Source organism: Amborella trichopoda, chromosome 9 (genome assembly GCF_054954075.1).
Source record: "Amborella trichopoda isolate Santa Cruz 75 chromosome 9, AtrichopodaSantaCruz75HAP2 v2.0, whole genome shotgun sequence".
In the NCBI taxonomy this organism is placed as follows: Eukaryota; Viridiplantae; Streptophyta; class Magnoliopsida; order Amborellales; family Amborellaceae; genus Amborella; species Amborella trichopoda.
This window is the reverse complement of record NC_142344.1, coordinates 53,954,250-53,969,722: the sequence shown is the minus strand read 5'-3', so window position 1 is coordinate 53,969,722 and position 15,473 is coordinate 53,954,250. Positions and strand designations below refer to the sequence as shown.

At 36.8% G+C, this 15,473-nt stretch overlaps 1 protein-coding gene across 1 annotated transcript; it reads left to right on the top strand.

Moving 5' to 3' along the window:
• The first annotated feature begins 992 nt into the window (after positions 1 to 992).
• Positions 993 to 14,039, top strand: LOC18447885 (Cyclophilin-like peptidyl-prolyl cis-trans isomerase family protein). Its single transcript, XM_006857970.4, has 6 exons — positions 993 to 1,083; positions 1,349 to 1,423; positions 11,902 to 12,063; positions 12,493 to 12,651; positions 13,015 to 13,106; positions 13,751 to 14,039. The coding sequence occupies exons 1-5, from the start codon at positions 1,081 to 1,083 to the stop codon at positions 13,096 to 13,098; spliced, it is 483 nt and encodes a 160-aa protein (XP_006858032.2). The 5' UTR covers positions 993 to 1,080; the 3' UTR covers positions 13,099 to 13,106; positions 13,751 to 14,039.
• The last annotated feature ends 1,434 nt before the right edge of the window (positions 14,040 to 15,473 follow it).

Sequence of the window (15,473 nt, the reverse complement as noted above, 5' to 3'; positions counted from 1 at the left end):
TCCCAACGTTTACCAGTTGAGAGATGTAATAGATTTTTTTATGCCTCACCGCGTTTCGTGATTTTTGAAAAAAATCTGGGATAATCTCTTTCTATTTCATAACTATTTTTTGAAAAAATCTGGGATAATCTCTTTCTATTTCATAACTATTAAAGTATACCCAAACAATAGAAATGTAATACTTCCTTGTAATATATTATCATGTAATAAATTTTGAAGTATCCAAACGGTTCGTTAATGTATAGATAAAAAATAAAAGATTCTATATACTATAGTATAAAGTTATCTATTCTTGTTATGAAAACATTACAAACGCACATAGTCTTTAGACATGAAATCAGACATCTAAGGATGTGTCAAAAAATTACGGCTAAATATGATTATATTCTTCTTGTACAACAAAACCATTTATTTATGACATAAGAAACTTAGATCAGTCTTAACCTTCTGATATGGAAGATGTGAAGTATGAGGATGAGTTCAAGGGAGTAATAAACAGTTTACTTCCATACGAGTATGAAATGTTTTGGTTTAAAATTTGGAGAATGAGTTCGTCCTTATTGAAGTCGTGGGTACTACATACATTTCCTGGGGCCGTAGGTATCATTAGTAACTGCCCCGTGAATGGTCGGTTTTGGTTTTGGACGGTTTGAGTAATCAATTAGTATTTAAAAAAATAAAAAATATATATCACTTTTATATTTTCTTTTTTTTAAAATTTTTTTTTTAAAAATAGTTATTAGAAAATATAAAATAGATTAAAATCTATTTTGTCATTAATTTGCAACTTTATTTAAATGTGTTTTGTTTTAATCATTCTTTATATAATTTTTTATATTTTTTTAATTTTTTTCAATACTTCTTTTGACTCGGAGGTTGAACACGCTAATTCATCAATTAAGCCGGTTAAACCGCTTCATATCTATGTCCTACTAACCGTTCCGGTTCGGTTTTTGCGAACACTCATAAATACCACGGCATTCCGGGCAAAATGACCAGCTATAAAATCTTCGAAAATCGAAACCTTTGGCGGCAATTTTCCCTGAAACCCAAGGCGGGGCGTTTTTCATCCAGAAGACAATGGTTCGCCTCTCTCTCTCTCTCTCTCTCTCTCTCTCTCTTATTTCATTATTTTTTATTCATCTCTCTGTCTCTGTCTCTGTCTCTGTCTGTGTCTCTGTCTTTGTCTTATTTCATTATGTTCGATTTAAATTTTAAAGGATTCTTTACATCAACGAATCAGTATGGCTATGTTCTCTCTCTCTCTCTGTGTCCTATTTCATTATGTTCGAATTAAATTTTAAAGGATTCTTTACATTAACGAATTAGTAGGGCTATTTTTACGCAGTCGGTAACATTGCACACAAATCTTGGGGATATAAAGTGTGAGATCGCCTGTGATGAGGTACCCAAAACAGCTGAGGTATGGCCCTAATTTCCTTTCAAGAGCTTTCATTTCCTGAGATCTGCGATTTTCAATCAGAATTTATATGGTGGCAGTTTTGATTCATTTTCACGGCATGGTTTTATTCTATTTTTGGGGTGAAATTTTGTTTATTCTATTGTTTCGTATAGAATTTTGATAAATTTAATTTTGCGCCTAGTTACCATAACTCAATTGATGCTATCATAAGTTCATTTTGAGCTCTTGCTTGATGTTATTTCAGTTTAATGCATCTTGTCTTTTTTTTGTGAGAAAGTTTAATGCATCTTGTCTTGATTATGCTTTGAATAGTTGAGAATCATACAATGAATTATATTATTTTTTTGCTGTCGAAAATGATGCTTCGATATTTTCATATCTATTAACGGTTCATTACCTTTGCAGTTGGTTATAATTCTGTCTACTGTTTTAAGAATTCGTAAAGTTTTGGGCATGTAGTTTTAATCTTAAGGAATTTTATCCAAGGAAAATGTTTATAGTATAAGGTTGAACCTTATAGTATAGAATAAAGTATTAAAGTGTAACAAAAAAATCCAGTAGAAAGGGTATTTTGAAATTGGAAAACCTTTGACTTAATCATCTCGACCTTGAGATATATAGATATAAACAAAGAAAAGAATTTCAAGTCTTTAAAATAGTACATCTTGTAACAAGTTATCTAGACAATCTATTTTCAAGATTTTCTATAAACTTCTTTAAAATAGTACATCTTGTAACAAGTTATCTAGACAATCTATTTTCAAGATTTTCTATAAACTTCTTTAAAATAATACATCTTGTAATAAGTTATCTAGATAATCTATTTTCAAGATTTTCAAGGGTTTATAGATTTGCTCGATCTGTAACATTTTTAGAATTTTAAATTTTATAGTTAGGGTTGAACATGGATTTTGAATCCATCATAAGCTTTCCGACACTGGAACTACTTCTTCCGATAAAATTTAGAGGTGTGCTTTACTTGTATAGTATAAGGTAGGTACCTTATACAAACCTCATCAGTTATCCAAATACCTATGAAAAATTAACTATTTAACATTCGATGCGTGTCTTTGATTTAATTTCAAAATTCTTATGAAAGAGCACATGATCATGACCTGGAATATTTGCAAATGGGTAAACCATTAAATAGTTCGGCTCTTATGCGTATCTTGATAAATTTCCCTTTAATCTGTACGTTGTTCATTTTTCATGCTTTATACTAGGTGTTTGGGTAGTGGGTTAAAGGGTTTTCTTTCAACTTTATACTCTATACTGGAACATATTGTTTTTCATAAGGGAGCCCCAATTACCTTGGTTTCTCATTTGAAGGCCGATGCTTATTGTATTGGTTTCATCAGATAAAACATACACAGAAGAGGCAACAGGCTTTCCAAGATAAAAGATTATATTTTCTTCCCTTTTTTGAAATGTTATACCCTTTCATAAGAAGCGACAGATATGCCAACCACTCGGTCTCATAACCTCTCAACTCATGTTTAAATTAAAGTTGGACCATGCCATTCTTCCCCTATCCTATCAAGCCAATACAACACAACCACCAGAATGTATTGGTAGAGAAAATGAACAAATAAAAATGTCAGCAATGTGTATCATAAACAACCTCAGGTACCTAGAACAAATTAAATCTTCTCTACACCTAATGTCCCTAACTATCTATTTAACTTTTCCCTCTACTAGACTTTATCCCTCTCTTAAAATCGAATTCCATCTTATCGATAGTTCCCCAAGCCACAATGTTGGAAGCAAGGCTCACAAATCATTATTACATTGTTTTTATTGGCTCTTTCCTTATGATACATGGATACATATATAGAGACCTAGACACAGATACGTGAAGTGGATGTATGAATTGGTTTTTCCCAGAATCCAGGACATGGATACAGGTACAGGTATCCTATCTAAAACATTGGAACCATGGATACGATATGAAAGAAGCACAATGAATATCAATTTAGGAAACTAAAACATATAAAGACCTAACCTAAATAAGGATTAGTCATAACCTTATATCCAAATTAAGACATGAGGGCGTTCTGTATGTGCAAGATGCTCTGGATAAGCTCTGGTTAAGTTATCCACAGTAGAAAGTGCCTTTATTTTCTTTGGTGATTTACTTGCAAAGATCTTTAGGATAGGCTTACTGGCAACCACAAAGTTAGATTCTTATAGGAAAAAAAAATCACCAGAGAGACTAGTTTCCAGTGACCTCAACATAGGAACCTCACTGGAAAACCTCATCTATCTCAATAGATTTCCTTGGAATTGGATCCTTAAAAAGTGTTGCTTCTTGCCCTCTTTCCTTTCCATTATCAAAAGGAGTATAGACAATGGTAGCCGATTGTAGCAAACTCACTGAAGCAGACTGAGAACCAGAGCTCATGAGAGAAGAGGTACATGAGAATATCCATTATAGCTTACAATCTTTCTCTGAAGTATCATGCATTGAGTTCTTATCACTTTGCCTGTTTAGGTTTTGCCTTATCTGTGATTTCCAGCCCGAAATGTTAGTCCCCGGCCTTGGTCCATTGAGCTTGCGCCTTCTAAAGCCATATTTTAAAGATGTGGGTTTTGATGGTGGGTTGAAATGAAGGTGTCAGGTTGCTGAGAAGAGTGGATCGGTTTGTTAGAAGATAGCATTGCTAAGTTTGTTAGGAGTCTTGTTTAGATTAATAAGTAGTATGGGATAAAGTTTGGGAGGAAATAAGTCATCCAATTAGTAAGAGGTCAATGCTCATTGGGAGTTCCAGTAGGTAATACAACATGGAGGTTGAGTCCTACTAGGATTAAGGGAGTTCCATGAGGGTCTACCCAGATTTCTATTAGGATTAGGATAAAGTCAAAGGTCTATACATATGGGAGGATTAAGTGAGACCAAGGTAGATTAAGAGCTCATGAGAAGAAAGTTATTATGGGTTAGTGAGATAAAGAGCTCATAGGACCAAGAATTGAAAATTAGAGTGAGGGAAAGGCCACTGTGCCATTGAGAGAGAAGGGAGGGCCAATGTCCCTAGTTAGCGAGAGAAAATTTGTAGAGAGAGAAAGTTGTAGAGAGGGAGAGAGTGTGTAAACAGTGCACTGAGACTAAAGATTTCTCGAAACAAAAGTTCTCTTTACACCCGAATTTTGTTCGTTTGTGTGCATGTCACATCATATGTCCATCGACAAATAATGCTTCAATGCGTATTTTCAATGTTGATCAGAGCGCAGTTATTGAGATCAGAGATTCGCTGATTTCAAGGTGAGTTCTTGCTTCCTATCATATTAAAAAAAATTGTTTCAAGTTGTTATTTCTTCGAAGGAGTGGAGAAACTCTATTATGTCAACAACAAGTTCTATAGTTCCCTAAGTTCCCCTAGATAAGAACTATGGAAATTGCAAAGTGTGGCTGAAAAGTATGTGATAGGGAAAGGTCCATGGGATGTAGTTGATGGGATGGGAAAGAATATAGACCAAGTGCCTCAGATAGGCCTGTGGCATGGAAAAAACAAAATGAAAAGTCTCTACATGCAATCCAAATTTCGTGTGGACTAGATATGTTCTCGCATGTAAGGATTATAGAAACAACCAGAGTAGCTTGGGATAGGCGAGTGGTGTGAGAAAAGCATTCTTAGAAGTAGAATTATGAGCGTGAAGACAAGGCAATGGCTCCATCAAAATGTTCACTCAAAAACTTAAAGAACTTTATGATCATTTACAGGGAATTGGCATAAAGGTGGATAACGACACCTAAGTTGCTATCATCTTGCGAAATTAAAGGACCTAGTTTGATGCCGTGAGGGTGTTTGTGCAAAAATCTGGGCCATTCATGGAAGAGGCTATAAGTCCTTTGCTTCATGAAGAAGCACTCCTTGAGAGAAGAAAATCGGAATCAAATATTGGTTCCATGAGAGTGGAAGATTGGAATGAGGCCTTGTTTACTAACTCTCATAGGAGGTCCGGTGGAAGAGGAAGATATTGTGGCTGAGGAAGGCCCCTGAATAATTAAGAATCTCGACGACAACACCACAATAATGAGCAAGGTGAGTCTCGTACAGCTCATGGATCTAAAAGAGGTTCCTGCTAGACTTAAAGAAAAATCAGATTTTATGCGAAAGCTTGTTGGCATAATCAAGGAAATTATGTTGCCAAAGGAAAACATGATAAGGAAGAAGTCTGTGAGGAGAAAATTGAAGAAGCACTTTGAATGAAAGAGGCTGTAAAATCCTGTCAAAAGAAGACTGTGGAAAGTAAGTTGGTTGTTTATTTGCTATGAGCATGGATTTGCCATCAAATACGAAGAGTTCCTCCATTGATATTGCAGATTTAAGGCACAAGAGAATGGGACATTGCTATCTCCCTAGGCTAAAAGATATGTTAAGGAAGAAGCTAGTTACTGGGATGCCTATGATACAATTTGATGGGAATCATATTTGTGAAGCATATGCGTTTGCAAAGGGTACAAAGCATCCATTCATTCAATCGTCCACCATTGCAAGACACCCATTGGGCCAAAGTCCAATTGAATTTCGCAGGCGCATGAAGTGCTATGTCACCTTTATTGATGATTATTGTAGTTACACATGGATTTATTTTCAGCAAATAAATATGAAGTATTTGAGTACTTCAAAGAGGACAAAGTGCTTGTTGAGAATGAGTTTAATACAAGAATTCAGGACAAATAATGGTGGAGAATTTGTATTAGAGGGATTTCACGATTTCTTTTAAGAGAACGGGATGTTGGGGCACCTCAACAAAACGGGATTGTTGAAAGGAAAAATTGGCACATTGTGGAAGCAGCTTGTGCTATGATGAAAGGAAATAACTTGCCAAAGGCATATTTGGCTGAGGCAATGCATGCTGCAATGCATTTGATTAATCATCTGTAAGAGATGGAATGAAGGTGTCATATCAGCTATTCTGTAAGAGGAAACTAGATATCACACATTTGCATGTTTTCAGGTGTATAGCCTATGTGTAGCGATAGCGCTATGATAAAGATCAGGATAAACTTGATGACAAGCTATACAATGTGTCTTCCCTCGCTTTTCATCATAAAGAAAAGCATATCGATGCATAGATCTGGTAACCCATGGCTCTTATGACAGTAAATATGTGAAGTTCATTGAACATGCACAATGACATCAAGCTGTACATGAAGGTAAACGTCTTCAAAAAAAAAAAAAAAAAAGACATCAAGTTGTACAAGAAGGCGAACAAGGAGAAGTGTCTTGACCCCCTAATGAAGGTCTAAAGTCCCCCTTGAAGCCAACTACTTCTGACCTTCAAAAGAGAATGAAATTACTCCCTCAAGTTCCTAGACTCAAGAATAGATCAAGAGATATCCAGAAAGGCACAAGTATCCAGTTAAATCTTGATGATTATTGTCCACAATATGCACAATGCATATGGACCAAAGAGCTTTGAAGTAGTAGCAATAAATTTTTTCTTTTTTTTTGACAAGTTACATAGGAATGGAACTTGAGATGTTGGGCTATGAAAACCTAGCCTCTACTGTCTTAACCCTATCCTAAGTAGTAGCAAGAAATTCAAAGTGGCAACAAGCTATGATAGAAGAGATGGGTGCACTTTCCAAGACTCAAATATGGGATTTCGTTCCTCCTATAGAAGGCACAAAAACAATAAGTTACAGGTGGATTTACAAAATAAAATGTAAATACAGTGGTGAAATTGGGCATTATAAGATGCGGTTGGTGGCTAAAAGGTTTTCTCAAAGAAGAAACATTTAGCCTCGTTTCAAATATATTAAGTATTCATGAGAAAGTCTTGATCGAGAAAGTTGATCTAGAGTATACCCTACACAAGTTCCTAGTGTACTCACCAAAACATTAAAGCACTAAGGGATTAAAATCTTGAGGGGAGCACTATGAATGTTGGACTTGGCAATGAAGGGGGGTGCTAGAAGTAACCTATTAGATTAGTAAGTAGTATGGGATAAGGTTTGGGAGTAAACGAGTCATCCAATTAGTAAGAGATCTTTGTCATTTGGAGTTCTAGTAGGTGTGCAACATGGAGGTTGAGTCCCATTAGGGTTAGGGAACATCCATGAGGGTCTACCTGATTTCTACTGGGACTAGGATAGAGTCAAAGGTCTATACTTTTGAGAGGATGTGGTGAGACATGAGGTAGATTTAGAGCCCATGATTAGAAAGCTATAATGGGTTAGTGAGAGAAAGATGCCATAGAGCACAAGCATTGAGAGTTAGAGTGAGAGAAACACCACCATGCCATTGAGAGAGAAAGGAGGGCCACCGTGCCTAATTAGAGAGAGAAAATTTGTAGGTAGAAACAAGTTGTAGAGAGAAACTGTTTGAACAGCCCACTGAGGCCAAAAATTTCTCCAAATGAAAGTTCTCTTTACACGTGAATTTGTTTGTCTCTCTGCATGACATCATTTTTGCCCATCAACAAATAAAGCTTCCTCACGTATTTTCAACACAATCAATAGAAAGAAAGCATTTGGGGTCCTCGCTTGCTCTCTCTTCTAGAAAATCTGTTGATAAGGGGAAAACTTGGAATGTTTACATTGATCTGGCCATTGATGGGTGATTATGTTCGAAATTTGATAGTTGGAGGTGGCTGTAGTGATATTAGATAAGAGCAAAATGTGGGGGTTGAGCAATGGTACCAAGGAAGTCTTCGAGTTTTGGGTTCTCTCTCTACTTTTTGGCGGTGAATTCAGTGCTAGAGATGTGGGAAGATGATTGAAGGCTGGGAGCATCATAGATTCTCCATGTGCCTCTGTCTCAAGTCTTGACAAACAGAACTAAATTTCAAGCATTGAAGGAAGGGCCAAAGGTTGTTAGTATTTAGTATTTGGGGTTCATTTGGTTTGGGCCAAGTTGGCAGGTATACGGTAGTTGCCAAACAACAAAGTTTATTTATATACAATATGCTAATTCTAGATAAAGTAACTAACTCGTGATAGCATCAGCTGGTATTTAAACAGGCTTTGAATGTATGACTCAAAAGGGATCTAGTGGGATTCCCAACATTCTGACTTTAATGCGAAAATTTCAAAGCTACAAAATGGAAAAGAATTGAATCAATTGATACACCAGCTATTAGTGAATTATGTGCACAAATATGCAAGCACGCGTGTGAATTTCAAGGTTTAAATTTTACTGAGGCATCATAGTGTATCATCAACGAACTGAAGTGTGGATGTAACATAAGGGGTGCCAGCCAAATACATCATTGCACTAAATACCGTCAAATGATTTTTATAGCCATGTAAATGAAGCGTAAAAAGGGATTGCGAAGAAAAGATGCCTACCAGGGTTGTACAATGGGTTGGTTCGGCCATAGCCAAACTGGGCTAGACCCAAAGAATGGACTAAGCAAGTTGTGTTCAATCCTGGGTCCTGGACCCAGTGGGTTATCCTGTTGGGTCTCCAGGGTGACCGACCTGCTGAGTCCTAATAGAGAGGCAATGCAATCTAATTAGTTTAACCTGTTGTATGCTCTAAATTGCCATAGAGAGGCAATGCAATCTAATTTTTCAAGAATAATGGAGGGGACATGACGTATTATGAGATATGCAAAGGTTGCAAGGCTAGTAGGGCATGCACTAATGATTGTTACCCACGCGTGGCTCTGATTGTGGTTTAGTAATCAGTGTCTTGAAGACCCATTCAAGTTTCTCTCACAAGAACTCTCTTTCTATCTTTCTTTTTTCTCTCTTAGTGTCTGTTTCTCTCTTTCATTTGCTCTCTCTCGATAGATCATCCATAGTTTATATTCCGTTTGAGAGGACTTGGTTTGATTTTGGGCAGAGATAGTGTGACAGCGCTTGTTGAGGGAGGTATAGAGAGAGAAAAAACAGAAAGGTGGGAGAGGGAAATCTCACAGTTGGACAAGGTTGGGATTTATAAAGTATAAGAAGGCAATTTTAGTACTATATCCTTTCAAAAAGAACGAGAAAAAAGAAAAGAAAGGGAAGAAAAGGAAGGGGGGGGGGGGGGGGGAGGAGTGGAGGGCAGGGTGGGATAACCATCCTTTTTCTTGAAATTAAAGGGTGCTCATGGGGATTTTCATAGATCCTAGACCATAAGTTATAGAGAAAAGGGATAGGTCTTTTTGCCAAAAATCAGTTCTTATCTCTGAATATATAAAGCACAATACATATATCTTTAAGAAAATAATTTGAGTCTTCTAGAATCCTAATCAGTATAAAATCTTAACCCCATGCATCTTGCTAAACATTAGCCATGACAAAAGTACCCCTAAAATCTCTAAAACAACAAAAGACACAAACACCCCTCAAAAAGAAAAAAAGAAAAACCTAAATTCCTTCAGCACAGTAGAGACAGAGAGATCCTTCAGACATCAAGAGGATCTGGGTTTGGGTCCACCATCCACCAATGGGACTAGCCGACTTGTTTATAGCTATAATGCAAACCAATAACCAAAGAAGAGAGACGAGAAATACTTGCTTCTATCCACTTCCATCCATCACCAATCACATAACATGCATGTATGCTACGTCGTATCATTATAAGGTAAGCATGGGTCAGTTTTAATCCTAGATGAGATCAGGTCTGGGGGCTGTTCACATTATTATCTTGAGTTTGTCTTCAAAGTTTGAAAGCATATCTGGATTTTTAGATGCTTGAATTAATAGGCGCATGCAAACACATATATCAGTGTTTACAAACTTGGGACTCTGGCTGAAACTCGAAAAAGCTAAAGCCTGCGCTAGCAGGTCCAACTCAACCGAGTCTCAACAAGACTTGACCCAGTCTGTCTCTCTATAATTGTTATCTCAAATAAACCCTCAGTTCTGTGGGCTCCATGGGAAGCCCATAGAACGCCTCTAAGTTAAAAGAAAAGGATGTTTAACCCCCCTTCATAGCTTTTTTATTGTCCAAATTGTAATATTTATCTTTGTTTTTTTAATGACCGCATCATCCAAATGAAATTTGAAATGCCACATTTAAACTACTTGTGAGGTTCGAGAGAGAGAGAGAGAGAGAGAGAGAGAGAGAGAGAGAGAGAGAGAGAGAGAGAGAGAGAGAGATGGGGGTTCTGTGGAGGTTAAGGGGGAGTGGGAAGAAGGGGTCCACGGGAGAAGGAGAGGAGGGGCTGGGGATAGGGGTGAATTCTAGAATTTGGATGATGGGGTCGTTAAAAAAAAAGAAATAGGGTAAGTATTATAATTTCAACAATAAAAATATTGAGGAGGGGATTAAACATCTTTTTCTTTCAACTTGAAGGGGGTCCACCTGAGGGTTAATTGGGATAATAACTATAGGAAGGGGGGTATATGTTTCTTTCCCTATAAAATAACATAGAACCGCAGGAATTGTGAGACTTAGCTGGTTCCTAAGGTTTCTTTACTGGACTGGGAACCCTGCAAGGTCCAAGTAACTTGGGTGAGTCAGAGTTGGACTTACCGAGTTTCAAAACATTAAAACATTACATATACTTGTGCATGTGTAAAATTTATTTATTGTTTCTTGTTTCTATATGTTAATTTATGATGATGCAATCACTTACAATAAAATAAGTTCTTTACTTTACCATTACAAATGCTTATGTATGTATACTTGATTTTATTAGGTACACTTCACAAGTTAATTGCACATGCATTGTCATGCTAAAATATACAAGAAGCTATTGACGTGGTAAAACATATGGCAATATGATAAGCCCCAAAGAACTGGAAAATTTGCATCAGGTAAAATAGCATAAGAAAAAGGTACTTTGATAACCATGAAATGCAAATGCCTTTTAATGGGTAACTAAAATCTGCAGTCATCCAAAGGGAGTTCTACATGGGTTATGAGGACCTACATGGGTAACCGTCTAATACAGGTTTGGCCAATTGTCCCTGGCCCCTAATCCACATTTTTGATGAAATTTCTTATGTGAGTAGGGGGCTCACGGTCACTTGGAGACACATATATCGCGAGAGTAACTCCGAAGCTGACTCTCTTGGCAAGGTGGGGGCTTCAAATGCGAACAACTGAGCATTTTTTGCAGTCTCAGTCTAATCTCTTTCCTGGGGTTCCCGTCCCCCGTCCTCATCTCTTTCTAGTTCCATTGCCCTCCTCCACGGTATATTTTTGTATAGAGCTCCCGGTTGTGGGTTGTTGTACATAACCCCTGGTTTTTCCCGGGTGGTCCAATTTTCTTCTTTTACTTCCTCCAATCAATACAAAAGTTAACCTTTTCAAAAAAAAAGAAAAACATTTGCTTACATAAAAAATAAAGAAAGAACTAAGTTTAAACTTGTGTCTTAGGAAAGATTTTGAAGAGTATGAGCCATTCTAATTTTGTCTTTTGTATCATGTGCCAGATAATAATTGGATCAAGATATAGAAGATGTCATATGCATACATGTATATCCATGTGCACACATATATGCGCAGGCTTAGTAACTCTTATGTTTCTTTGTAAATATTTAATTGGCAATGCATTCGTTGTTTCTGAATTTTCTTGTACTTGATTTTGTGCAGAACTTTTTGGCACTGTGTGCCAGTGGTTATTATGATGGAACCATATTTCATCGAAATATCAAAGGTTTTATGATCCAAGGGGGGGATCCCACAGGAACAGGGAAGGGAGGGACTAGCATATGGGGGGGGAAGTTCAACGATGAAATAAGAGATCCACTCAAGGTAGCACTCCCTACTAATTTCTCAAATTCGTATCGTCTAAGGTTGTTTTGATGTCTAAAGTTCTGGCTGTCGAAGACAAGAACTATTCCGCCTTGTCTCTTGATGTTCTTATGATAAGTTAATTTTCATGTATATCTGGAAAAAGAAAATGTTTTTTTTCTTACTCCATTTTCTTTTTGGTTGGTTCTTCACTTTCCAAATTCCCCGTCACAACTTCCACTTAAACTAGTTGTACTCAGGGTAAACTTTATTACTCTTTTAATTCACCCTTCACTGGCTAGTACTGGTATTGTTATCGAAATTATGCCAGACGGCACTCATTGATTTGCTTTTCTGTCTTGATACTCTCTCTTTTATATCTCTTTTCTAAAGAAACAGTAGCTTGTAATAAAAATGCTTTGATTTGCTATTAATTTAAGGCATTTGCAGCACAATGCAAGAGGCGTACTTTCTATGGCCAATAGTGGACCCAATACAAATGGAAGCCAGTTCTTTATCGCTTATGCAAAACAGCCTCATCTAAATGGCTTATACACTGTGTTTGGACGAGTAATTCATGGTTTTGAAGTACTTGATCTCATGGAAAAGGTATTTAATTTATATTGCATTATAGCTTCTGTCTTGTACTTGGTGAACCGGAGTTAGGATTGGAACTGTTATTGCAATGTTGGAGATGAGGAGAAGAAGCACCACACACACACAATACATGCCAAACAATAAAAAGAAGAAAAAAAGGGGGAACAGTAGATCGTACTGTATGATCAAAGAAAAAAAAAAAGAAGAAACTCAGCCACCTTTTGCTGCATATTTTGTTAGGGGGATGTGGAAGTTCTATGGATTTTTATCCCATATTTGTCAAAAGCTTTTGGTTCTAGGTGATTTGCAAGGAGCTCATCTATGTTTTGCCGTTTGTTTTTGGCATCTGTTTCTACTTTTGTTGTGTCTGCTTAGACTCCGACAGGACATGGGGATCGTCCACTTGCAGAGATCAGGATAAATCGAGTGACCATCCATGCAAATCCTCTTGCTGGATAACTTACTTGGTAAATGAACTTTTTATCCCTTGTATTTCTCAGTTTTCACGTGCTGTTTTCAATCTATCCCTTATATTTCTCAGTTTCCACATGCTATTATCAAGGAGGACTAAAGTATTAGAACACTTTTAGCAGCTACTTAATTGTACAGTTGTGGGGCATGATGTGAAATAGCTGGCAGATTTGGGCACGATTGAATTTCTTGATTACCATTGGTTCTTCCAAACAGTGTTGAAAAACTTGGCAAGTCTGACTAGGAGTCGCTTGTGTTATTCCGACACAGCAGGCTGCCAAATCTAGAATGAAACACATGGGAACTGGCCAAGTTCCCAATGTTTTGTTTTATTTTATACTTTTTTTTAGACTTAGCTGAGTCCTTGGCAGACTCACCCAAGTCTGTCATACCTGACTCAGGCTCGGGTCCCTAGTGAGTACTGACCCTGGTTATTTTTTTCTTAACATTGATACTGAAGCATAAGAGGATTTTAGTTTTGGATAATAAAGTGCCTAGCCCTTCAATAAGCAAATCTCGGTGATAGGTTTTGGAGCCTCATATATTTTTCCTTTCGTGGATTTTACAAAGTTAACTTTTCCTCATGTATGTTTGGGGTATTTCTTCTCTAAAAGCCTATCGTTGTTTATGTTGTTGGTAGGTGAACTCATGTGTTCAATTGCATTATCGTCCTTTAGAGCTGTCTTCCATGAAAACCAAAGGTCTTATACACTTTGTAAAACAAGCTTGGGAGCATATTGAAGCTTGTCTAAAGGGGCATCTCATCATTCCCGGTGAATTTGTACTTATAGACTTTTTTCTTTTTGTAGTTTTCAATGACATTTGACTTGCCTTTTGCTTCTTGATAATTAGGTTATGACTGATGAAAGATGAAATTGTTCATGTACATAGTGCATTAGAAATGAAAAAGAAAGGAAATATTGAGAGCCTTCTGGTGATGAATTCTTTCCTTGCAGTTGATTGATTTAAATGGTAATTGAGTGAAGTTTTTATATTCATTATTTGTGCCCAATTGTGAATACGTTAGGAAGTGCCAAAGTCTTTGCACCAATCGATGGCTGCGGTGCTGTTTGAATACATATTGTAAGGTTATGATTTGAATGTCTTAATTAACTCATGCACAAAACTCTTTTGAGTGTGTGCTCTACACTACATAATTATCTTTAATTTGAAACTGAAACTCGGTTTTTGTTCCCATATCAATGATGGAACGGAGCACATATACTATGCACCCTCGGGAGCATGGTTTACTTCTACTTCCTGGGTTAGAAGACTTACTTGGGAGGATTTTTTTAATCTGAAATTTTTGAAACCACCTAAGAATCATTAGACGATTATTTACAAAAAAGAGAATTTGAAATTTGAGTTTTTTTGACACTTAGATTTAACCATCTAAAAAATGGATAGCGATTCAAGTGATAGAGGGTGTCTAAAAAATTTGGGGTTCTAAAATTAATTCCAAAGTGGGTTTGACTTGAGGGAGTGAATGGACAATGTATTCCCACGAGACTATAATATCTTTTGGTAGTAGAAGTTATCTTCCTATCTCACCCCCACCTTATGTTTTGCAAGGTCCACCTTATGTTTTGCAAGGTCAGCATCTTATATTTTTGTTGTTGTATATTTACTTGTAAATATGGTCTAAGAAGGGTAAGGACTTTAAACTTTTCTTTAACCCATCCTATACCCAGGTAAAGGAGTTGGGTTGTGTTAGGTAGGAAGCCAACGTAAAATTTTGCCAAAATTTATCATGAATCCCCTCTCCATTTCATGTGCAAACTAAAGAAAACCTTAATATTAAAAATAATAAGTTTTTTGGTGATACCAGTCTAGTCAAATTGCTTGCGATGCATGGGGGTTCAATTCCACAATCACTCCTTTTGGGTTATTAGCTACATTATCTAGACTTGAGTTATTCATCAACACGAAATCCAGTCCTCTTCTAAGAACATTAAAAACATAATATAGGAAATAGGGATTGAATAAGACTATTTACTTTGAGTATAAGGATCTCACAATTGATCTTAGCCATTAGATGTGAAATCCTACATACTAAAGTGTGTCACAACATTTAAGAAATTTTATTTGAGATTTTGTGCCCAATCAATGATATATCCATTTGATTTCTCATCTAATGGAGAATGGCCTAGGGCCTTGGCGGCAGTATTGTCGAGCTGTATGGTGAGGTCTTTGACTCCATTATCACCAAAGGGTAGGGGTTCAAATCCCCATTGACATACCACTTTTTTTAGAATGGTCTGGGGCTTTGGTGGTAGTATTGCTAAGCCCCATGGTGAGATCTCTGATTCCATTCTCACTAAAAAGTAGGGGCCAAGATCCCCGTTGACTTACCTTTTGAGACC